The sequence below is a fragment of the Oryctolagus cuniculus genome, chromosome 16, assembly GCF_964237555.1.
Source record: "Oryctolagus cuniculus chromosome 16, mOryCun1.1, whole genome shotgun sequence".
In the NCBI taxonomy this organism is placed as follows: Eukaryota; Metazoa; Chordata; class Mammalia; order Lagomorpha; family Leporidae; genus Oryctolagus; species Oryctolagus cuniculus.
The window spans coordinates 53,462,698-53,487,281 of record NC_091447.1 but is presented as its reverse complement, the minus strand read 5'-3'; the positions used below and the strand labels follow the sequence as shown (position 1 = coordinate 53,487,281).

The following is a 24,584-nucleotide window of genomic DNA, read 5'->3' as shown; positions in this document are numbered from 1 at the left end:
TGGCCGTGGTGCGCCCCTCTGCGCCGGGCCCGTGTCCTCGCCGCCACTGTTCTGTGACGCCGGACTGGAGGCACGGGAAACGCTGCTGGATGAGCGGCTGGTCCTTTTTAAGTAAAAAGTACAAATGAGTGACGGGTTCTGGCCATGTCTAGTGGCAGAACATCTGATGAACTCCTCGACATAAAGAAAACATCGCAAACCACGAAAACTAGAAAGTTCACAGATGTAAATTTACCAGCCACTGATTCAATACCATTCATAAACACACAGAACCAGTTAGAGTGCAGTGCCTAAGACCACAACAAAGCTTTTCGAAAATCAAGAAAAAGAAAGAAAGAAGCAAATAGGTGTTTTATACCCATGTGAAGACAACTTCCAGCAGCAGTGGAAAAGTTAGGGCCGGCGCCGCGGCTCACTAGGCTAATCCTCCGCCTGCGGCGCCGGCACACCAGGTTCTAGTCCCGGTCGGGGCGCCAGATTCTGTCCCGGTTGCCCCTCTTCCAGGCCAGCTCTCTGCTGTGGCCCAGGAGTGCAGTGGAGGATGGCCCAGGTGCTTGGGCCCTGCACCCCATGGGAGACCAGGAGAAGTACCTGGCTCCTGGCTTCAGATCAGCACGGTGCACCGGCTGCAGTGCGCTGGCCGCAGCAGCCATTGGAGGGTGAACCAACGGCAAAGGAAGACCTTTCTCTCTGTCTCTCTCTCTCACTGTCCACTCTGCCTGTCAAAAAAAAAAAAAAAAAAAAAAGTTACCCCGTCCTTGGCTGGGAGCCTCCGCCGTCCAATCTCAGTTCTCCGGAACTGATAAACCCGACTTGGTCTCAATTAAAACTCAGGAATGCCCGGGCACTCTCGGGGCCGAGAGGTTTTAAATTATTACTAGAAAAGTAATCTGAGCGTGGCAGTGTTACCACGATTTTCGTCCTTTGACATACGTATTCCAGGTAGCAAGGCCGACCAGGATTCAGCTTCAGTTTTAGGTCTTAAGATAGAGAAAAGCTGTTTGCAGTTTTGTGCCTTGCACATTAGAACACGCGCGTCGCCATTACCATGAATACTACATCCGTTCTGGAAGTCAGATTAAGGGCGACGTCCGGTCTGCTGAGGCAGAATCCTCCGGCCTTGAAAAACCACCCTGCACCCAGCGGTGCCTGGTTCTCCCTTCAAAACTTCGTCTAAGAAAAAAAATATTCTCACAACATGGCTCAGTTCACGAGAATCCGGGATCTGGAGCGGCTCATCCTGGCCGGGAGGGAACTGGCCTGATGGGGGCGGGGGGGCGGCCTGATGGGGGGGGCCGGCCTGATGGGGGAGAAGTGCTGTGATGGGGGGAACCAGTCTGGTGTGGGGGAGAGACCAGCCTGATGGGGGGGGATTGCCCTGATGGGGGGGGCCGGCCTGATGGAGGGGAACTGGACTGATGGGGGAGAACTGGCCTGATGGGGGGAAGCGCCCTGATGGGGGGGGCGGCCTGATGGGGGGGGACTGGCCTGATGGGGGGGGCCGGCCTGATGGGAGGGGGCCGGCCTGATGGGGGAGAAGTGCTGTGATGGGGGGAACCAGTCTGGTGTGGGGGAGAGACCAGCCTGATGGGGGGAACCGGCCTGATAGGGGGGGATTGCCCTGATTGGGGGGGGCGGCCTGATGGAGGGGAACTGGACTGATGGGGGAGAACTGGCCTGATGGGGGGAAGTGTCCTGATGGGGGGGCGGCCTGATGGGGGGGGACCGGCCTGATGGGGGGGCCGGCCTGATGGGGGGAAGCGCCCTGATGGGGAGAAACTGGCCTGATGTGGGGAAGCGGCCTGATGGTGGGGGACCGGCCTGATTGTGGGGGGTCACCCTGTCGGGGTGGGAACTGGCCTAATGAGGGGCGGCCTGATGGGGGAGACTGGCCTGATGGGAGGGGGTAGGCCTGATGGGGGGCAGTCAGATTGATAGGGGGGAAGCGGCCTGATGGGGGAGAAGTGCTGTGATGGGGGGAACCAGTCTGGTGTGGGGGAGAGACGGGCCTGATGGGGGGGAGCCAGCCTGATAGGGGGGAAGTGGCCTGATGGGGGGACTGGCCTGATGGGGGGGAAGTGCCCTGATGGTGGGGGACCGGCCTGATTGTGGGGGGGGTGGGAACAGGTCTGATGAGGGGAAGCACCCTGATGGGGGGGATCGGCCTTTTGTGGGGGGAAACTGGGGGAGTCCCCTATCTGAAGGGGGGAGTCACCCTATCTCCCTGACTGGGGGGATCGCCCTGATGGGGGAGGGGGGATCACTGAGCTGGAGAGGCAAGCGGTCTGCGGGAGGGGTGGGATCACCATGACGGGGGAGGGGGGGGCGGTAATCGCCCTGACTGGGGGGTGGTGATGAGGAAGGAATCCCTTGACGGGGGTGGGAGGGGTGATGACGGAGAAGGAATCGGCCTGACCTCCCCCAGACGGAGAGGTTACCGGCCTGACGGGGGCGGGGAGCGGCAGGACCCCGGCCCCCGGCACCCCGGGTCCCAGTCACCACGCCGCTCCCAGCCCGAGGTTCGGGGCCGCCGCTCTGGGGCGGTACTTCCTCTAATGCTTTACGAGGGCTTAGTTTCATCTGGATATTCTCAAGATCCGGACACCCGCGTCACGACGTCCTGGGGGCAGACCCCCCACCCCTGCCCCGCACGCGGCAGTCCCCATCCGGGGCCCGACTAGGGCCCACCCCTCTAGGGGCGTGGCCAGGTCCCTCCTCCCTCGGGGCGTGGTCAGGGGCCCCGCCTCCCCGGGGCGGCATCAAGAGGCCTCGCCTTCCCCGGAGCGGCATCAGGAGGCCCCGCCTCTCCCTGGGCGTGGCTAGGTCCCTCCTCCCCCGGGGCGGGCTCAGGAAGCCCCGCCTCCCCGGAGCGGCATCAGGAGGCCCTGCCTCTCCCTGGGCGTGGCTAGGTCCCTCCTCCCCCGGGGCGGGCTCAGGAGGCCCCGCCTTCCCCGGAGCGGGCTCAGGAGACCCCGCCTCCTCGGGGCGTGGCCAGGTCCCTCCTCCCTGGGGGCTTGGTCAGGGGCCCCGCCTCCCCGGGGCGGCATCAAGAGGCCCCGCCTTCCCCGGAGCGGCATCAGGAGGCCCCGCCTCTCCCCGGGCGTGGCCAGGTCCCTCTTCCCCCGGGGCGGGCTCAGGAGGCCCCGCCTCTCCCTGGGCGTGGCCAGGCCCCTCCTCCCTGGGGGCGGGCTCAGGACGCCCCGCCTCTCCCTGGGCGTGGCCAGGCCCCTCCTCCCTGGGGGCGGGCTCAGGACGCCCCGGCAAGGCCTCAGGCGGGAGCCGGCGGAACCACTCTGCGCAGCCGCGTTTCCGGGCCGGGCCGCTCGAGGCGGGACGCGTGTCCGCCGCCGACCGCGCTCCCCGGCGCCGACATGAAGTTCCGGGCCAAGATCGTGGACGCGGGCTGCCTGAACCACTTCACCCGTGAGCGGGGCGCGGGCCGGGGCGGGCAGGGCGCGCTCGGGGCGAGGCGGGCGCCCGGGGCGTCTCCGGAGCTCGTCCCCCGCGGCGGGCCGGCGCGGGAAGCGGGAAGCGGGCCGGGGCGCTGAGGGCCGGGGCCGGCGCGCCGCGCGACTCTGTCTCCGTGCCCGCTTCCCGCCGCAGGCGTCAGCAACATGGTAGCCAAGCTGGCCAAGACGTGCGCGCTGCGCATCAGCCCGGACAAGCTCAACTTCATCCTGTCGGACAAGCTGGCGGGCGGCGGCGCGAGCCTGTGGTGCGAGCTGCAGCAGGAGGACTTCTTCAGCGAGTTTCAGATGGAGGGCGTCTCCGCGGACAACAACGAGATCTACCTGGAGCTGACGTCCGAAAACCTCGCCCGGGCCCTGAAGACGGCGCAGAACGCCCGGGCCCTGAAGGTCAAGCTCACCAACAGGCACTTCCCGTGCCTCACCGTCTCGGTGGAGCTGGTGAGCGGCGGGCGGCCCGCGGGGGGCTCATTTCCAGTCGCACGGAGTCCAGGCAGCCCCCGCCCTTGGCAGCCGGTGGAACCCGCGCCGCCCCGGCCCCCGTGAGTCTGGGAGTGGTGGCCGCGCTGGTGCTGGGGATGCCAGTGCCGGTGCGAGTGCCAGCTCGGCCTCCTGCGCCCTGCTGGTGCACCCCTGGGGAGGCAGGTGACGGCTGGCCCCGCCCTGGGCCCCTGCCACCCAGCCCCCAGCTCCCGGCTTCTGCCTGCCCAGTCCCGGCTGTCCGGGGCATTTGGAGAGGGAACTGGCACACGGGACGTCTCTGTCTCCGCTGCTCTGCCTTCCAAATAAATAGAAATTGAATCAAAGACAGCCGTTTCTGTCCGTCTTCCCCTTAGCCGTGCTCTCCCAGGCCGTCTGCGGGCAGTGGCTTCCTCTCATTTTGCTGCCGCGAGTCAGCCCACGCAGGGCCCCTCGGTGGCTCCCGTTTCCTCACAAGGCCTTCAGGGCCCAGTCAGACACCACCGCGGCCCAGTGCTGCAGCTCGCCGACTCGCTGACTCACGGGCTGAGTCCTTCTTGGGCATGGCGGCCGCCTCCCCCGCCCCGTCCCCGCGTCTTCTCTGCGTGTCTCACTCTACAACCTGCGGTGACGATGGTGTTCAGCCCCAGCTCTGTGGAAGACGACTCCTCAGCTCTCTGCAGCGGGCCGGTACTCACGGCCTGGCTGGAGCCCCTCAGAGCCCCTCGCCACAGATCTGGATGGTTGAAGCTTCCAGCAGAGGATGAGCCGCGGGAGCTGAGCGGCTTCCCCGTGGCTTCCCCGCGGCAGGCAGCGTTGCGTCTGCCCCGCGCTCTGCTGGGCTGTTTTCTGGAGTGCTGTCTGGGGCGCGGCCCCTCGCCCGGTGCCGCCAGCCCGGCTGCCTCTGCTGGCCTTGGCAGCATCTGCGGGTGACCTCCCAGTCTGAGCAGCCTCCCTCGGGCTCTGCCTAGTCTCGCTCCTGCGTTTCCTTCCAGGCTGTATCGAGCACCTCGTGCCGTCTTGCCGTTTTTTTGTGTCCCGGTTCTGCCGGAACATCAGGGCCCGCTTCCCAGGTGCCGGCAGAACGGTGCTCCCTCGGCCTGGCTGAGTGGGTTTTGAGAGAATGTACTGACAGCATTCGGCTTCCCTCAGATAGTTCAACTTTTTGGTCCTCAGTAACTTGGCTTTTTAGCACGGATAGCAGAACCATTTTTAATTCTTGTCTTTCCAGATATCCGTGTCAAGCAGCAGTCGCATCGTGACGCACGACATCCCCATAAAGGTCATCCCTAGGAGACTGTGGAGGGACTTCCGGGAGCCCTGCATCCCAGATTCCGACGTAAGTGCTGTCTGCGGGCTCGCCCCTCGGGGCACATGAAGGGCGGGGTTTGAATTCTGTGGTTTTGATTGATCTTAGGGTGCGTTCATGTTTGTTTTAGAGTTGTGTAGGGCCTGAAGAGAAAGTGGCATTCATTTTTAGGGCTGTTCAAGGAGAAATCTGAGTCATGCCTTTGTTATTTGCAAAAAAGATCTTGAGAGACGATCGCGTCTGATGGACGTGCCATGCTCTCAGTGACAGCACCGGGACAGGCCTGAAGCGGCACCGAGTGGTCAGCTCGGGTCTCTGAGGACCCGAGTCCCGCGACCCAGCCGTCTGGATGTGTGTCACAGAGCCGGGAGGAGGGCGTGATCGTGACCGAGCGCCGTGGAGAGTAAAGACGATGCCCAAGGGCCTGGCCTCCTGCTCACCGTTTGCTGCAGAAGAAATTCAACGCTGTGCTGGACAGATGATCACTGGGCTCCGCCGAGGGCCGCCTGGACTTGGGAAAAGGCAGCGTTGGATGAAGCACACGGGTGACGTGGCCTCGGGGTGGCGCAGTGACTGCTCCCTGTCGTGCACAGAGCTCGGAAGAGGCCCCGCTGAGCGCCGCCGTCCTTCTTAGGTGCTTAGGGACAAGCCGCCCAGGGGGGCAGAGCAGGCATGCCGTGCTCCAGTTTTGTTTCATTGCTGTGAGTTAATGAAATTAGAAAAACGGGTCCCCTGTGTTTTGAAGAGCTTCATTCAGATCATTTAAAAGCAGGACGCAAGCGTGCGTGCATTCCAGAGTCAGTCAGGAATCTGTCGTTATCATGCGCTGCTCGTGTTTTCATGCTTGCACTGTTCTCCCTGGTTCTTTAGGTGAGCATTTATCTGCCTGTCCTGAAGACCATGAGGAGTGTTGTGGAAAAGATGAAAAACATCAGCAACCACCTTGTAAGTGAAGCTTCTCAGAAAAGTCTGTGCGGGACTGGGGGGGCCCTTGAGGGCTGCCCCTCCTGGAGGCGCTGGGAGGGTGTCGAGGTGGGCAGGCGCCCCACGAGGCGCCGCTGAGAGCTGCAGTCGCGCCCTGGGGTGAGTGCTTCTCAGCCCTCACTCACTGCCATGGCCTTCACGTCTGCCCCGCTCCCTGTGCTGCAGTGCGAGGGTGCTTCAGGAAGATGGCAGAAAATGGAATTACACGTGTGTGCCGTGTGACCCTGTTGTGGGGCTGTCGTCAGGTCAGGCCCTCCTTGTGATGGTGTTGTGGAGCTGTTGTCAGGCCCTCCTTGTGATGGTGTTGTGGAGCTGTTGTCAGGCCCTCCTTGTGATGGTGTTGTGGAGCTGTTGTCAGGCTGTGCTGAGTGTGTGCGCCCTGTGGCAGTGTTGTCGAGCTGTTGTCAGGCTGTACTGAGAGTGTACGCCCTGTGGCAGTGTTGTCGAGCTGTTGTCAGGCTGTACTGAGAGTGTACGCCCTGTGGCAGTGTTGTGGAGCTGTTGTCAGGCTGTACTGAGAGTGTACGCCCTGTGGCAGTGTTGTGGAGCTGTTGTCAGGCTGTACTGAGAGTGTACGCCCTGTGGCAGTGTTGTGGAGCTGTTGTCAGGCTGTACTGAGAGTGTACGCCCTGTGGCAGTGTTGTCGAGCTGTTGTCAGGCCCTATGACAGTGTTGTGGAGCTATTGTTAGGCTGTGCTGAGGCCGTGTGCACCCTGTGACAGTGTTGTGGAGCTGTTGTTGGGCCCTGTGATGGTGTTGTGGGGCTGTTGGCAGGCTGGCTTCCTCTAGGGTCGGCTGTCCTTTGGAGAGACTGAAAGGCCCAGGGGAGAAGGTTGGGCGGTTAATTGTAGGATCTGCTCGTTTGTCTGTCCAGAGGCAGTGTCAGCGGAGTAGAGCAGTGGGAGGGCCCGCAGGATCACAGGGCTGTTTGTCTGTCTGTGCAGTGCTCACAGAGCACGTGGACGTCCGCGGAGTGGTCTGCGGTCTGGAATTGGTCAGGGAGGTGAACAAGTTGGCGTCTCAGTGTGCATAGTGGGCGCTAGCTGGGGGCCCGTGTTTCAGGTCCCAAGGCTACAGGCGGTGCGGTAGGAACGTAAGAGGCGCAGCACTGACGGCGTCCTCCTTCCTGCCGGGGGCATGCAGTTCCTCCCTGCATTTAATGTGGGAAGTGATGTTGGGGACAGCAGGTATGTGGGCTCAGACCAGACAGAAGAGGTGGCCAGGGCCCCAGCAGGTCCCTCGTCTGCTGTGCTTGTCAGTCCCCTGGATCTGGTTCAGGTTCAGGGTTAGATTTGGGAGGTCTGAGCTGGCCCGAGGTTTTGGGTTTCAGACCAGCTCCCGGGATGTTGTACCTCAGACGTTGCCCGAGAGGAGCTTCCCGGGCTTAGCCTCGTGATTCAGACGAGAGCCGGGTGAGGGGTGAGAGGCTTCATGTCGTGGGAGGGAAGGCGCTGGAGAGCTGGGTGGGGGGTGAGAGGCTTCATGTCGTGGGAGGGAAGGCGCTGGAGCCACGCACCTGCTGCTGGGTCCGTCGCACACGGAGTTGGCACTTTTTGGAAACGTAGAGGTGAGTTAGGTGCCCGGTGCAGTCAGCCATCCGTCAGCACGCCGTGGGTCAGAGTGGGGCCGCAGTCCCCGAGAGGTGGCATGTGATCCTGACCTTCAGGGGTCAGATGTCGCTGGGTCCTGGACCAGCAGGCAGTGACGCTCTGCGGTAGCTGCTTGTTCCCCCTTCTGGGTGTTGACTGAACGCCTCCTCGGCCAGACCTGGGTGGCGTCAGGCACGAGCTGGAATCTAAGGTTTGTTCTATTACTGACGTCTTGGGAATTGAGGAAAACATAAGGGACCATTAAGCCTGAAACAAGTCTAGAGCTATTGCAGGTTGTTTTCTTTGGAGGAAAAAAATACACACACACACACACACACAATATCTAAAACTGTAGCTTTTCAAAACCAGTGGGAATTTGCCAATCCTGGGCGTGGTTGCTGAACACAAGCGGCGCACGTCGCGTGCCGTGTTCACAGAGCCCCAGCACGCAGTCAGCTCCAGGTGCTACAGTCAAATACCCATGCAGCCGATTCTCAAGAGAAGGTGTTGATTCAGCTCAAAACCTACCAAGCCGTCGCCCAGCGAGCAGCCCGGAGCGGCCCAGGGGACGTGCCTCTCGTGCTGTTCGTGACTGCGGGAGAGGGGCTCAGGAAACGGGACACACATTTCCGGGTTCGTGGAAGGAACGGGTTGAAAAGTTATTTCTCATTCAAAGGGACGTTAACGAGATGATTTTTTTTTCTATTAAATGTCAAAGGCTGAGAAGTAAGAGCTCACCCAGGCTCAAACAATCTCACTTTGTTTCTGGAACGAGGAGTTCCAGGGCACAGAGATGCCAGGGCGCAGGGGTGTGGCACGCTAAGTGACCTTCGCTGGGCTGGAGCGGAGCCGAGCACGGCAGGCTTCCCCGCACTCCTCCCACGGGGCTCTCGCTGCTGCACCCACCTTGCAGCTGCCGGGCGCCCCGACGACGGCTTGTGCTGGGGTAACGCGGCTGGCCCGGAGGCCAGTTCTGATTCCACACTGACTTGTCTCACTCGAGGGACTTGGGAGTGTCTCACAGATGGTAGTAACAGACAGGCTAACTGTCTCACAGATGGTAGTAACAGACAGGCTAACTGTGGCGCAGAGAAGTTCTCGAATCCACGCCTAGTTTTGCCAGCATATGCCTTTTCCATGAACTCTGAGACCCCTCGCTGATTTGAGGCAGGGGCACTGCATACCCTGGGATTGCCCGTGTGTGCGGAGGCCCATCGAGTGCGTGGCCGTCTCCCTCCTTTGGGGCAGCCCGACCACGGCTGTCGGTGCCCTGCACGGCTTTGGTTTTCGGCGGCTCGCTTGGCATTGCCCGCTTCCCAGGCTGTGCCCTGTTTCCTTCCCGCGCTTCTCCTCCGCGGTTCTGATTGGCTCCTTGTCCCCCTGGTTCTGACTGGCAGTTTTCCCGTCTCGCCTTCCCACCCCGGCGCCCATGGCTGTGCCCGCCGCGTGCCCGTGCACAGAGAAGGTGGTCTTCTCTGTTTTCGCTTCCTTGCCTGAATTCCGTCTGGATTTCTCGTGATCCCGAGCTCTCAGTTTGGGCGAGCCGCCGTGCTGCGCCCCTCATGCTGGGCTGCTTGATTCTGAAGGGCGCTGCTCCCGTTCCTTCCACTGCGGCCCTAGCCCCGGCCCGGCAGTGACCGGGTCAGAGGGGGATGTGCCAGCCGGGCCTCTGCCGCGTCTGCCCGCAGGTCCTCGCTCTCGGGCCTCGCTGTCCCCGAGTGCTCCGAGACCGTGCACACCTCCTCACCAGGCTGTGTGGAAACTGAGGCCCTGGGGCTGTTCCTTTCGCCTGCCTGCTCTAAAATCATGTAAACTCTGCACTTTGCAGGTTATCGAGGCGAACCTCAATGGAGAGCTGAACTTGAAAATAGAAACCGAGCTTGTGTGCGTGACGACTCACTTCAGAGATCTGGGGAACCCCCCGCTGGGTAAGTTGTCTGATGCGCTGTGTTCCGCTTGGCAAACGGATGGATTCAGACGGGCATCTGCAGAGGTCTCAGGGTTAAGGTTGAAATTCTGTTTGCTGCTTAGGGACAGGACAGGCGTTAGGACCTCTGCACCTGTCCTGCAACACAGCGGCCGGGCCACCTGCAGCCAGGGCGCCTCTGGATTGCAGTCGCGCTCACGCCTCCCAGGCCCGGCTCTTGCCTGTGTGCTCCTCTCCAGGAACGCAGTCAGGGAGGCGGAGCTGGCTTCTGTTTTCTCCGAGTCACTGCTGCACTTAGGGAATCGGATTAACCGATCCTGGTGGTCCCATTTGTCACCTTACACGAGACAGTAAGGGACGTGGAGTCGGTGCACTCGGCACTGAGCAGGTGGTGAGCAGTGAGCCTCTGGGGCTGGGAGGCTAGGCTGTAGGCTGTAGGGTCCCGGGGCTGCTTCGGCAAGGAGTGGGGCCAGGACCAGGTCACGGCACCTGCTGCTGACAGAGAAACACTGATGCACACACAGTGCGCAGCAGATCAGCCAGGCACTTAGAGGTAAGCCGCGTGTTCAAGTGTGCTTGAGTACAGACGCAGACGCTGGTGTGGCATGAGGGACTCGTGCTGCTGCTGAGAGATCCTGGCGAGCATGGCTGTACGGTGCCTAACGGCTGTTTTGGTGCCTGATGCGCACAAAGCAGGGTGTACATTTGGTGTGTTCCATTGAAGCACCTCTTTTTTTTTTTTTTTTTAATTTATTATTTATTTGAAAGGCAGAGTTACAGAGAGAGGTAGAAACAGAGAGAGAGGTCTTCTATCCACTGGTTCACTCCCCAGATGGCCGCAACAGCTGGAGCTGCGCCAATCTGAAGCCAGGAGCCAGGAGCTTCTTCCAGGTCTCCCACGTGGGTGCGGGGACTCAAGCACTTGGGCCACCTTCCACTGCTTTCCCAGGCCACAGCAGAGAGCTGGATGGGAAGTGGAGCAGCCAGGACTTGAACCGGCGCCCATATGGGATGCCTGAAAGCACCTCTTTTCTGCACTTGGCTGTACCCTGAGAGGCCTTGCGTGAGCTGTGTGCGTTTCACTCTTCAGTGCACAGCGAGTGCCAGTGAGGATGGTGTCCTTCCACCACGGGGAGCTTGAGCCATGTGTTTATGCTGTGTAAGGGAAGATGGCTGGGAATTAGTGCAGTGTTTTACGTGGCTGGTACCAGGAGGGACAGCATTTACAACTTGCACTTGTTCTCCAGGAAGCCGAAATGAGGGGTAAGATGTGTTACTTACCTAAGTAAAAGTGCCTCAGGTGTCTGGCTACGTTTTAAAATGCTGATGAGAAAATAGTGATGAGAGGCCAGCGGTGTGGCCTCTCATGCTGGTGTCCCGTGTGGGATGGCAGTTCAGGTCCCAGACGTTCCACTTCTGATCCGGCTTCCTGCTGATGCGTCAGGGAAGCAGTGGGTGATGTCCCGAGGACGTGGGTCTCTGCCACCCTTGTGGGAGACCAGATGCAGCTCCTGGCTTCGGCCTGGCCCAGACCTGGCTGTTGCGGCCATTGCGGGAATGAAGCAGAGGATGGAAGATATCTCTCTAAGGTGTATCCCTCTCCCTCTTGCCCTGCCTTCCCAGTAAATAAATACATGTTTTTTTAAAAGTAAACACTGATGGGCCGGCGCCGCGGCTCACTAGGCTAATCCTCCGCCTAGCGGCGCCGGCACACCGGGTTCTAGTCCCGGTCGGGGCGCCGGATTCTGTCCCGGTTGCCCCTCTTCCAGGCCAGCTCTGCTGTGGCCAGGGAGTGCAGTGGAGGATGGCCCAAGTGCTTGGGCCCTGCACCCCATGGGAGACCAGGAAAAGCACCTGGCTCCTGGCTCCTGCCATCGGATCAGCGCGGTGCGCCGGCCGCAGCGCACCAGCCGCGGCGGCCATTGGAGAGTGAACCAACGGCAAAGGAAGACCTTTCTCTCTGTCTCTCTCACTGTCCACTCTGCCTGTCAAAAAAAAAAAAAGTAAACATTGATGTCATTTTAGCCTCTGAAAATGCCTCTCAAGACAGAAGCCCGGACCAGATGGCCGAAGTGCAGATAGACATCAGGAAGCTGCTGCAGCTCCTGGCGGGGCAGCAGGTGAACCCCACGAGGGCCTTGTGCAGTGAGTGCCCTTGCCTTGTTCTTCATGTTCTGTGTTCCTTAGTCCCCCGTGGTCGGGAGACCACGCACGGCCTTGGAGACCAGGAGCGTGGGTGGGTGGCTCTGACTCTACCGCTGGTTGCTTAAGGCTCCTGGGTTCAGAAGGACCCAGAGGTGGCAGCAGAGGGGCGCCGGAAGCCTGAGGCCACGCCGCCTGGCAGGTGGGCCGCGGGCCGCTCCACGTGTCCATCACACAGGGGTGTGCCTGGAGAGGAAGACGGGAGGGCTGCGGGGTCATCAGCGCTCAGCACGCTCTGGTGTGGTGGACTCAGCCCCCGTGCGGTTCTGCGTTAGCTCCAGCTTCCGCCCTGCTGTCTGTGTCCTCTGTCTGCTGCCCGCTGATTGTGCGTGGCCCTCCGGATTGGGCCTGGTCCCGTCTCTGAGATGCACACCTGCCCCGCCTTCGTCCGCTAAGCACAGTACAGGGCTGCTCTGCGGGTTTTGCCCTCACGGCTCTTTCTGCCTCCTTGCTACCAGCGTTTCCGCAACGGAAGGGAATCTGCGGCCTGGCCGTGGGGGGCGGCTCCCAGGCCCTCGTGCACAGAGCTGAGGAGGAGGAAGGCCAGGGCTGCGCCTCCGAAACTTCACAGCCTCACTGTGCAGAGGGAGGCAGGGCCTGGTCCTGAGTGAGAGGCCGGAAGAGCAGCCAGAGACTGCAGGAGAGCCCCCGGGTGGTGCAGAGGCGGTGTCGGAGTCAGGGGAGGTGTGAGCTGCGTGGTGCGTGGTGCGTGGGAAATAGCACTTCTCCTGCCGCTGGTGTGCTTGCGGGTCCCCTGAGGCAGACCTGCACACGACTCTGCGTGTGTGGCCCTGGGCAACCTCGGAACTGCATTTCCAGCGAGTCCTGGATGACGTCCTGCCCTGGCCCACCCAGCAGGGCCCTGGTGCCAGGAGTGCACAGGGTGGAGCCCCTGGATGGCGGCCCTGGGCGGGGCCTGCACAGCACTGCAGCTGTCCTGCCTCCTAGCAGTCACCCATGGCCAACAGACCACACACCAGGAGCGGTTTTTTGTTTTGTTTTGTTTTGTTTTTAGGATTTATTTATTTATTCGAAAGTCAGAGTTACACAGAGGGAGGAGAGGCAGAGAGAGCGGTCTTCCATCCGCTGGTTCATTCCCTAATTGGCCACAAGAGCTGGAACTGTGCCGATCAGGAGCCAGGAGCTTCTTCCGGTCTCCCATGCGGGTGCAGGGGCCCAAGCACTTGGGCCATCTTCCACTGCTTTCCCAGGCCACAGCAGAGAGCTGGGTTGGAAGAGGAGCAGCTGTGACTCGAACTGGTGCTTATATGGGATGCTGGCACTTCAGGCCAGGGTATCAACCCCACAGTGCCGGCCCCACACAGGAGCGTTCTTACCAGCAAGGGTGGCTAGCTCTCGGGTGTCCACTGTGGTGTGCCCCGGTGTAGCAGAGCGAGCGAGAGAGAGAGAGAGAGAGAGAGAGGGGCAGGGACCAGCAAATTGTGATGCAGCAGAAGTTGAATAGGAAAATCCTCTGCTAAACTCTGTGCACCTCCTTCGTCTCTGCCCCAGGCCACCGTCCTGCCCCCGCACTCTGTCCCAGCAGCCTCCTGCAGGTGTGGGCCCAGCTGCCCCTCCTCAGGGACATGCCCCTGCCCACCCCGTCCCCGCCCCACCTCCTCTGTGCTCCTCCGCACCCCTCCTGAGCAGTTGTCTGCCTGCTTGACTGCGTGCTGCCTGGGGTGATCTCTGCGGCTGGCTGGCCCCGCCGCTCACCACTCGGGTGGTTCTGTGGGCGCCGCAGACGCCTGGCCCCAACACTCCCACCTGCTGTGCTGCCAGCAACCACCACGCATCTCCTGTTCCTCTCCGTACCCTGTCGCTTTTCCTGCCTCCTGTCACGTCCTGTGGATGTGGGTGTCAGGAAGCTTTCTAAGTTTTCCGCGTAAGCCAGGACACAGCCCCAGCCCGGGCCACGAGAGCAGAGTTTGCAGACCCCGGGTCCTCGGGGGAGGCAGGTGCTTTCTGCGGGAGGCGCGGCTGGACAGGCCGCCCTCTGGCTGGGGAGCCACGTGAGCTACGACGTCTCTGAAATCGTGGGTTTTTCTCCCCCAGATATCGTGCATAACAGGATTGTTCACTTTGATCTGCTTCATGAAGACGTCTCCCTCCAGTATTTCATCCCGGCCTTGTCCTAGCAGCGTCTCGCCTGGTAGGACGGGACCGGCGGGCGCAGAGACCTTTGTCCTGTCGGCGGAGGCCGTGCCTGGGAGTCCTGAGCCGTTCGTCTGTCCTCACCGTGCCGCAGATCTCCCCGCGGTGCTTACTGGAGTGTTTTAACTTCAGATGGAATTAATGATGAAAGTTGGATAAACACTGCTTCGCGTTATGCACGTCTGTCTGGTTTTGCCTTGAAGACATCGAGAACGCTAGGGTTCATCCAGACTTTAAGCAGCAGTTTCTGGTTGACGCCATGGAGGAGTCAGAACTGGCAAGAGTGGCGCCAGCTCACCCGGGGCACCGGCACTGGCACAGGAGGCCCGCCTCCCAGTCACCTCCGGGCCGCAGCACGTGGCGCCTCCATCTGATGCACGAAGACACAAGCCCACTCCCCTCCGGGTGCTTGGACAGCAGCCACGCAGGCCGCGTTCCCGCCCCTCGGCGTCTCCCTGAGGCAGTGTTGGCCTTGGGCTGTAGTAACTTAGCCGGCCCTCCCTCTGCGGTTGCGAGTGGCACAAGCTCGCTTGTAAGTCAGCCCTGTCTGAGGGGAGACAGCCACACAAAGAGGACGGTGGGGCTGGGGGCTGTATTGACGGGATTCCATTCAGTGATGAGCCTGAGCCCCGGGGGACCCTGGGGGCGGCGCTGGAGACTGCATCCAGACACGCGCTCTGCCACCTCTGGTCGCTGCTGGCAAGGGCGCCATCACCATGTGAGGCCCTGGGCCTGCACCTTCCGAACCAGGAGCCATGATCAACGTTGTTTCTAGATGCTAGAGAGCTGGCTAGCACCCGTGGGGTGCCTCTTGTTCCCCTGGGAGGGAGCCCACCCGAGCCCACCCTGCTTCTCGTGCAGTGAAATCCCAGCCGTCCTGTGTCACAGGCGTCATCTCAGTGTCTCAGCACAAAGACCTAAGTTGCTCATCATTTGGTGAAGAAACGGAAAATCATCAAAAATGAACATTTCTCCCTTTGTTTCTTCTTATTTGGTAAAACTAATCTATTTGAATAACTTCAGATGCTTCACAATGCTAGTTTGAACGGGATGCCGTATCGTGTTGAATAATGTTTTAAAATCAGAGACATAGTTTGGAAAGCCTCTCTCCCTTCCTTGGTGTTTACGAATTCTAGCCACGAAGTTGTTATTTTACCTCTAGATAGTGGAGGGGATTTTTATCGTGCAAAACGAAGTGACATGAGCACAGTTTTGTGACTCGCATCTCTGTCACTGAGCGCCTTACTGACTAGGCAGCCTGCAGAGTGTTACCAGACATCGCCAGTGTTGATTCTGTGGGTGGCCTGTGACTTCGTCTCCACTGCCACGTGGCTGCAGGAGCCCGCGTGGGGCCTCTGTTTCTGCCTCCCCACGGCCCCCACCAGCCTGAAAAGCTGTCGGTCAACAGAGGGCACCCGCAGAAACCCACAGTCTAAGAGGGCACCCGCAGAAACCCACAGTCTAAGAGGGCACCCGCAGAAACCCACAGTCTAAGGGGCACCCGCAGGAAACCACAGTCTAAGAGGGCACCCACAGAAACCCACAGTCTAAGGGGGCACCCGCAGAAAACCACAGTCCAAGAGGGCACCCACAGAAACCCACAGTCTAAGGGGGCACCCGCAGGAAACCAGAGTCTAAGGGGGCACCTGCAGAAACCCACAGTCTAAGAGGGCACCCACAGAAACCCACAGTCTAAGGGGGCACCCGCAGGAAACCACAGTCTAAGGGGGCACCCACAGAAAACCCACAGTCTAAGGGCACCCATAGAAACCCACAGTCTGATGCAGGTGCAGTGTGGGTCCACTGACAGGGTGCCACAGTGAAGTTTTACCTCAAGGAACAGTCCATTTAGAGGGACAAGTTCAATTTGAAAAGTGACTTTTGAGACTGAGTGCCGAGCTCTCTAAGCAGCTCTCTGGACGTGAGAGCCAGCCGTCCTGGCTGTGACTGCAGAAGGGTGGCGTCTGTGGAGGCTGCTCCTCGCCCGCGGCCCCGCCCCTGTCAGCAGACACATCCTGTGCAGGGGGAGGGACAGGTGGGAACACCTTGCCGTCCTCAGCCCTCGGTCCATCAGGCCTGTAGGCCGGCTGTCTGGTGGTGCGTGCTGGCACACGAGACCCACTCTTGGGGGCCGGAGGTGGCCCTAACATTGGTCCTGTCACCAGCAGAGGGCGACTCAGTGACCCCTGTGTTCCTGGTTTATCCAGTTGACGGCACGTCGTCTGAAGAGAGGCAGTTCTGGGTTCTGTAATTTGCACGCTCTCCTGAAAGGTGTAAGGTCACACATACTCACGTAGTGACGCGCACGCCGCGGTGGCCTTGGTGGGCCCAGAGCTGTGCAGCCACCACCATGATCGCGGTCGGAGCCCAGCATCATTGCCCAGAAGAGGCTCCCGGGTCATCAGTGGTCCCTCCCACCCTCTCTTCCTCCCGGATATCCGCCCCCAGCCCCTGGGCCCAGGCAGCCCCTCGCCTGCTCCTCACTGCGTTGGACCCTGGAGATGCCACCTCACTCCTCGCTACCCGCCCTTGTGTCTCCCTGGACCACCTCTCCCCTCTCCTCCCCGCTTGGCACCCAAGCCCTCGGTGAGCGCCTCTCTCTGCTCTCCTTCCAGGAGGTCACACGGCGAGAACGTGCCTGTTTGGCTTTCTGTCTGTTTTACTTAAGTATGTTTTGGCAGGCTCCTTCCTCCGTGTAACTGGGAATAACTATAACGCATTTTGAATTTTTTTAAAGTGTTTATTTCCATCTACAGAAATGAGAGCCCTGTCTGCTGGCTCACTCCCCAAATGCCTGCAACAGCCAGGCCTGGGCCAGGCTGCAGCTGGGCCCCGGAGCTGTCTGGGTCCCCACATGGGTGGCAGGGGCCCAACCACTTGGGCCATCATCTGCTGCCTCCCAGCATGCAATAGCAGGAACTGGGTCAGAAACAGAGTAGCCAGAACTCAAACTGGCCTCAGATCTGGAATGTGGGTGTCCCAAGTAACATTTAACCCACTGTGTCACTGTGGCCACCCCGACATTTTGAAATTTTATTTTTAGAAGATCTATTTTATTTATTTGAAAGAGTTACAGAGAGAGAGGTAGAGACAGAGTGGTCTTCCATCCACTGGTTCACTCCCCAGATGGCCACAGCGGCTGGAGCTGAGCTGGTCCGAAGCGGGGAGTCAGGAGTTTCTTCCAGGTCTCCCACGTGGGTGCAGGAGCCCAAGGACTTGGGCCATCTTCCACTGCTTTCCCAGGTGCATTAGCAGAGAGCTGGATCAGATGTGGAGCAGCCTGGACTCAAACCAGCACCTACGTGGGATGCTGGTGCTACAGGCTGGGGCTTTAACCTGCTGTGCCACAGCGCTGGCCCCCGTTTGGAATTTTTGATGTCACAATTTACAACCTTTTTTATTGCCTATATCCCATAACCAGTTACTGTGGTTATTATTTTTAATAGTCTTATTATAAACTTATTAGAGTGTTCCCATCCATGAGTTCACTCCCAGACGCCTGCAGCTGCAGAGGCTGAGCTGGGCTGAAAGTGGAGGCCCAGAATTCAGTCCAGGTCTCCCAGCGGCGTGAGCCGTCACCGCTGGCTCCCAGGTCTGCATTAGCAGGAAGCTGGAGCCAGGAGCCCAGTCAGGCACTTTGTTACAGGATGTGGGCATCATATCTGGCATCTTAGCCACTAGGTCATACACCCACCCCAGCAGTTTTTATTTTTTATTTTCATCTTCATACTGGAGAGTTGAATGACTTCGAGATCGCGATTGCAGTATCAGAGCATTCTGAATTTGTGCTTTAACAGGTTTGTACCGCCAGCCAGATGTTCTTGTCTTCCTCGTTAGCCTCGTTTCAGTTTGAAGATCTCTGGTTAGCCAGTCTGATGGTCGTGAGCTCCCTCAGCTTGGGCTTGCAGACGTCTTTCAGGTTTGAAGGATACTTGCTGGGTCCAGCATTCTTGGTTGGCAGTTTTATTTTCTTCAGCCCGCTGTGTCCCATTCCTTCCACGCCTGCAGGATCTCTGCTCAGACGTCTGCAGTGAGCAGTTTGCGCCCCTTGCTTATTCCCTCCCGCTGCCTTCAGGACCTCCTCTTTGCTCTTGACCTTGACAGTCTGACTATAGTACGTCGTGGGGTGGTCTGTCTTGGGTTGAATCTGAATGTCGGTGTCTGTTAAGTTCTCCGATAATTTCTGATTTGTTTCTGGTGTTTTCTTGACGTTCTCGGACCTTCCTTAAGACAGCTGCTCTGAGCCCGTTCCCAGGAAGATCTCAGTCACCACCTCTTCCGAGCCAGCGTTAGCACCTTGCCCTGCCTGCTTGGTGCTGTCGTGCTTGTCTGAGCGCTCTTCACGCAGCGGTCACGTCTGCGCGTGTGCATCTGGAGTTTGTCTCCACACCTCAGCCTCCAGCCTGGCTGTGTTCGTGAGGTCTGTCCGGAAATTCCGAGCAGTCTCAGTGCCGCAGCAGGTGCAGGGCTGACGGCCCCCTGGGCCAGCTCTGCCTCGGCCGCTCCCACTGTCAGCCCCGTCCCCATCCCTTGTTCTGACTGACGCCTGGTGGGCCCGCCCTGCTGTGCACTTGCAGAGTCAGGGTGATGGGGAAGCCGAATGCCCGCCCCACCTCTTTTTCTGCGTAGAAACTGAATCCGTGGGTTTCCTGGCTGAGTCAGAGAACGTGCCCTGCGGTCTGGCGCTGGGGGTGCTCAGGACGGGCCTCTCGCCCCTGGGTGTTGGTGGCTGAAGTCGGGGAGAAGGTGGAGAACTGCTGCCCTTGCTGTCTGCTGCCAGCTCCAGGTCCGTGCCTGCCTGTGCGTTCGGAGGGGAGAACCTGGAGGGGAGCTGGAGTCTGCACTTTCAGAGCTGCTTCTGAGAACAGTTGTCGAGCCAGAGATGGGAAGCACGTGTTCACTGGTAGTTCCCTGAGATGACCGGGGAATAGGCTGCTGCTGGCAGCGTGAGGCCCCTTTGCTTCGTGTTATTGAGCATGGGACGTCTTAGAGCGTCTGCCCCCTTCGACTCAGTACTTCCGCCTGCTGGCATTCACACACGTGTTCCGGCACAGTGACACCAAAGGCACGGGAAATAGACTGTGACCCAAGGGGTGATTGATTTGGTCTGTGGTCTGATTCATACTAAGAATAATGTGGCAGGAGAAACGGCCCACGCGGCGCCATGTTTGACTGCTGGTAACAAAGCAGTCAGACGCTGGTAGCAGAGTGACAGAAGCAGGCTGGGAGCAGGACCGCGGCGTCCCTGGCTCCGTGTGGGTGCTTCTCGTTGCAGTCTCCGTACGTGTGTGTGTTTTCTAAAGATGCTACAGCCAGTTTCGTACAAAAGTCATTTTTATGGGACTAAATAAAAAATATTCTTTGAATATCTGTTATTTGACTATTTATTACTTGTATATATTCGGCTGGTAATTACGGTTTGCTGAGCACTGAACTTCAGGCTTAATTTTTTTCTTAAAGATTTTTTTTATTTGAAAGAGTTGCAGAGAGAGAGGTAGAGACAGAGAGGTCTTCCATCTGCTTGTTTACTCCCCAGTTGGCTGCAATGGCCGGAGCTGAGCCAGTCAGGAGCCAGGAGCTTCTTGTGGGTCTCCTATGGGTGCAGGGGCCCAAAGTCTTGGGCCCTCCTCCGCTGCTTTCCCATGTGCATTAGCAGGGAGGCGGATTGGAAATGGAGCAGCCGGGACTCAAACCAGCACCCATACAGGATGCCGGCGCTGCAGGCTGGGGCTTTAACCTGCTGCACCACAGCGCCAGAGTCCTCAGGCTTACTTTTCACAGCCCATCCTTATTGAGTGAGAAATCAAACTTTTACTTGTCATATTGAAATTATACCAGGTTCAGAATAGTGCAGCCAGGCCAGCATGGCGGGCCCGCCTTCCAGAATGAGCTCCTCATCGTGGGCTGTGCATGGATGCAGCCCATCAGCCTCAGCACCAAAGACTTTGTGCTGAGGGCAAAGGGACCGGTTCTTAGCTTCTAGGCCGGGGGGTTTCCAGACAGAGCAGCTGAGGTAGGGGGCTTCACAAATCCCAACCCCCACCAGACAGTGACCATCAGAAAGACGGCCCCGGGGCCAGCACAAGGACAGGAAGCCATCCTGGGGTCGAGGCCCTGGGCCAGTGTCCTAACCACGCAGTGTGTGGAGCTCGGAAAGACGCCGGGGCCTGCACCTGACCTGGGGGAAGTCGTTTAGCTTCTCCCCCTTGCCTGACATCACTCTCTGCCTGTGGTCGCTGGGATGAAAGCAAGTGGGGCACTCCCAGGCCGTCTCTGGGGCACTGGGAGGGGTGATGGGAGACGTCAGCGTGCGTGAGCCGGACAGCAGACCGGAGCTGGACTCGCGGCCAGTGGATGCCGTGCAGCTCACGGCAGCACATGGCCCAGGCCTGGAGGCCTCCGCTCCCTTCCAGCTCGGGAGGTTTGGTGAGCCGGCCCAGCACGCTGTGATGTCGTCCAGTGATGTTGGGGCCGGAGCCCGCGACCAGACAGACCGGCATTCTCAGCCTGGGTTGTCTAAAAACTTAGGTCTCAGAAGACATCTACACACGAGTACTACAACTGCTTTTTCACCGTGAAAATTCTTATTTCACACAATTCAGGAACGAGCACGTAGCCCAGCAGTTCAGACGTGGGTTGAGACGCCCACGGTCCACATTACAGTGCCTGGTTCAGTGCCCCGCTCGGGCTCCGATGCCAGCTTCCTGCTCATGTGTGCTTTGGGAGGCAGCTGTGATCGCTCGAGTCATTGTGTCCCTGCCACCCACGTGGAAGACCTGGATTGCATTCCTGGCTCCCTGGCCCCAGCCGAGCCTGGGAGAGAATCAACCGACAGGATCGCCGCCCCCACCAGTCCCTCAAATAAGTAAATCACACGATGCGTCTCTCTGGTCCTGTCCCTCCCAGGCCCTGCCCACGGCCAGGCCTCGGTGTTGTGTTTTCCCCTGTCCGTGTCTCACTGTGTCCTGAGTGTCTGCAGGGGCCTGCCCTGTGGGGGACCTGGGGCCACACAGTAGCACAGGTCCCTAAAGGCAGTGGGGTTCACCCCGTCTGTGTCACTGGCGTCGCTACCAGGTGGAGAGGCGCTCCGGGGGGAGGGGCGCGCCCAGGCAGCCCAGCTGGTACACCTCATGCTGTTCTGCCCACGTTCCGAACGCAGGCTGCACCGCTGAGCGGTTCCCATGGAGCGTGTGGGTGGTGCTTAGCAGTTGTGTCCTAGCAGGGTTCATGCCGAGGCGGCCACGCTGGTCCCACTCACCTTGCAGCTTTGGGAATGAAACTCACAGTGCGCACAACCCTGCCGTGCTGGACGCTGGGCTGCGTGGGTGTGTTCCTCCACACTCCAGCAGACCAAGGGACCCAGGGCATCTGGGGGCGGCACTCCCAGCCCTGCGCACCAGGCCGTGCGTGCTTGACTTCACTGTGAAGCCGGTGGGGAGCAAGAGAGGTGGGGAAGGATGGCGTCACTTGTGGTTTGGTGATTATTGATGACTTGTGTAAGAGTCGCTACCTTTAATCCCAGGTGTGGCAAAATCGGGTTTTCTCCAACTTGAAAATGTGGGACTTAAAAGTGTCTCTGACCCCCTGCCCTGCCCACCAAGTCCCCACTCTAACAGCTGTGTTTGCTTTCCTGGGGCTGCTGCTGACCCTGGCTGCTTCACTCATTTCCCCTGTGAACACACACACACACACACACACACACACACACACGGCAAGACCCCCAGCGCTCCTGTGGGGGAGGGGGTGACCATGATTGACCCCCTGTCCAAAGATGCTAATGGGTGTGTGGGAAGGCCCTGCACCTGCTGGCTGCAAGGAGAGACCAGTCCCAGCTGCAGGAGACCTGGTGTGGGTGTGCTCACCCCCGCACTTGGTCCACCTCCTGAGAAGCAGGCCCATGGGAGCAGCTTGCCTGGGACTGGGGTGCAGGGTGCTGACCGCTGCCTTGGCCCTGTTCTTGCTGCCGTCTGCCCTGGGCATCAGCTCCCAGGATGGTAAGTCCGACTTCCCATGAGATCGTAGCTGTTTTCCTCTGTTTTTGCTGCAGTGTAATGAATTGCGCTGGGCCCTGGAGGGTTGGCCGGGGGCAGGGCTACAGGAGACTTCGGGCGTGTGAGCGGATGTCCACAGCTGCCTCTGGAGCAGAGTCCACGGGTGTGCTGGAGACTTCGCTACCTAAAGAGGGACGTGTCGGCGTGTGCCACAGCCTGTGTGGGAGACGCAAGGGGCCGGGGCGTGTGGCCCCAGGTAGTAGTGACCAGAACCGGGGCTGCACTGAGACCAGCTGACCACTCATGCAAGCAGCCTTCCGTTGTTCTCTGCGTTGCAAATGCAGTGCTCCAAAGCCCCATGCCAGTACGCGTCACCCACAGACAGTTCCACCAGGTTCTGCCCGGGAGGAACTCTGCGTGGAAACCCTGGCTCCTTCTGCCCTTTCACCCCGTGAATCGGTGAACACCGTGTGTGCCTTTTTGCTGTGGCTGCTGGTGGCGTTCATCGCCCTTCGAATGATCTGCGTCTCAGACGCTTGGAATCGTAGGGCAAGGCAGGGTTTAATAAGCAAACGGTGTCTTCCTAAGCGGGAGTAGCAACTCTGGGTGGTGAGTCTGAAATCCAGGGTGTGTTGAGAAGGTGGCCTTTGTTCAGAACGTACTGAAGACAGACATAGGTGGACGGCCCTTTTCCAGTCTGGCCTCTGGAGGCGTCTCCCAGGGCTCCCTCCGGCCATGGGCTCTGTCCTTGCCCACTGGTCACACACAAGCACTTTCCTCTCCCGAGGTCGAAGGACAGGTGGGCACAGCTGGGTCTTGGAAGGCTCCGGGGCAGGGAGCTTACCTGGTTCCTACACAGCTGTGTTTAGAGGCCGTTCAGCTAATTGCACGGACTGTGTGTGTGTAAAGTAGCGCTGGGGGCCCCGGGGTGTGTGCCCTGATTGCCGGAGAGGTGGTGTCCCGCGCTCTCCGCAGAGGCACAGCCCTGTGTCTGTTCTCTGGAGAGGCAGATGAGATTGGCTCTGGGCTGCGCTCCCTGCTGTGCCCACAGCACTGCCTGGGGGGAGAGGGGAGACTGCCCGGCCCAGCGCAAGCCCCCGGACATCGGCAACACTGGAAGTGTCCGTGTGATGGCTACTGAGCCCTGAAATGTGGCTGTTGAAGGAGAAGCTGAATCCTCATTTGATTTCATTTTCGTTCCTTACAGCCCAGCCACCCCAGAGGCCATGGCCCTCCCCGGGCGGGGCAGGCACCTTGCCCGGTGTCCTTTCCTGGCTTCCTGGGTTAGCACAGCTGGCTTCCCAATCTCCTGTTGCCACCAGCTCCAGGGGGCGGCCAGGGGGCCAGGTGGGGGCGGTCTGATGTGAGGGGAAGGTGTCAGCAAACCTCAGCAGTCGTGGCCCCTTTGAAGCCAGCTGAGCCTTTGCTTGGGCACAGGTGCATTTCAAAGCATGCGGCTGATAAACCGGGAGGTCTCCCTCCTCCTGAGCCCTGGTGTTTGTTCCCCGCCCAGCGCAGCTGGGGAGGCCCTGTTACCTCACAGCAGGGCTTCTGGGCCGTGAACTCCCTGCCTGCCCACAGCTCCAGAAAACACAGGATCCTGGCAACCCCTGCAGACCCTCTCTCACCACCCCGCAGGGGTCCCAGCTCCCGTCTGAGAGGGGCTTGTGCCAAAAACGCCCCCACCCCTCTGAGTGTAACAGGCCTCTCTGCCTAAATGTGAACTCAGGAAGGATCCCAGGGTGAGAAGAAAGCATTACCTAGTTTTCCAGGTAAAACCCAGAAGTAAGTTTTGTAAAATCTCAGTGCAGATTAGAAGGTCGCTGAAGGAATTACAGGAACCAATAGATGCTTTAGAAAGACTGGGGGTGTTCTGAGGTGGACAGGCCTCTGCTGCCCTCCGAGGGAAGGGGAGAGGTGTGGAGAGAGCAGCAGCTCGTTCCCAGGGTCCCACGGGGAGGCAGGGTGGGGGGTGAGGAAGGCAGAGCCAGCCCAGGCGTCCCCGGTACTGTACACATTGAGGGCTCTTCTGGGAGGTCCCAGCGTGGCCGTGACAGTTCTGGCTTCTGCTGGCAAAGGCCGGGGCAGTGGTGGTGGCTCTCGGCAGCCTGACAGACGCCCCGCCCCCAGCACGCGCCCTCAGATAGAGAAAACAGAAGCTGTTTCTGATACGGGACACGGCACTGGAGGTTTTCTCTCCTGCGTCCCAGGTGTCCCCACGTGAGGTCACGGCACAGGAGCTGGGAGCACTGGGGCCCGTTTCATTGTCTTCCAGGGCACAGAGGAGGAAGCTGGTCTGCAGACCGAGGTGGCCATGGCCGTGACCTGCGGGCACAGGGCACGGCTGAACTGGTCACCGAGGGCCTCTCCGATGATGGGAGAAGGTGAGCCAGCACTGTGCAGGGGTTGGTAAACTGGGTTTCAGCAGTGCCTATGGGGTGGGTGTTTGGCACAGCATTACGGCACTACTGGGGATCCCTGTGCCTGGACCCTCCTGCCATC

The 24,584-nt window shown here is 59.8% G+C and overlaps 1 protein-coding gene across 2 annotated transcripts; it reads left to right on the top strand.

Annotated features, from left to right (window-relative positions):
- The first annotated feature begins 3,204 nt into the window (after nucleotides 1-3,204).
- HUS1 (HUS1 checkpoint clamp component) lies at nucleotides 3,205-15,192 on the top strand. Of its 2 annotated transcripts, none has more exons than XM_051853193.2 (7): nucleotides 3,205-3,423; nucleotides 3,604-3,908; nucleotides 5,158-5,265; nucleotides 6,106-6,180; nucleotides 9,637-9,736; nucleotides 11,761-11,880; nucleotides 13,993-15,192. In XM_051853193.2, exons 1-7 carry the CDS (start codon nucleotides 3,372-3,374, stop codon nucleotides 14,073-14,075), a joined length of 843 nt encoding a protein of 280 aa, XP_051709153.1. In that variant the 5' UTR covers nucleotides 3,205-3,371; the 3' UTR covers nucleotides 14,076-15,192. The 2 variants fall into 2 exon arrangements, with proteins under 2 accessions (XP_051709153.1, XP_051709152.2); XM_051853192.2 differs by having other exon boundaries at nucleotides 3,238-3,423; nucleotides 11,761-11,855.
- The last annotated feature ends 9,392 nt before the right edge of the window (nucleotides 15,193-24,584 follow it).

Bases quoted from the DNA above. Each gene is read 5' to 3' on its own strand.
- HUS1 (XM_051853192.2), top strand. From the start codon at position 3,372: ATGAAGTTCCGGGCCAAGATCGTGGACGCGGGCTGCCTGAACCACTTC. The intron at 6,181-9,636 runs GTAAGTGAAGCT...TGCACTTTGCAG, and splicing joins AAAACATCAGCAACCACCTT to GTTATCGAGGCGAACCTCAA. The intron at 11,856-13,992 runs GTGAACCCCACG...TTTCTCCCCCAG, and splicing joins AGCTCCTGGCGGGGCAGCAG to ATATCGTGCATAACAGGATT.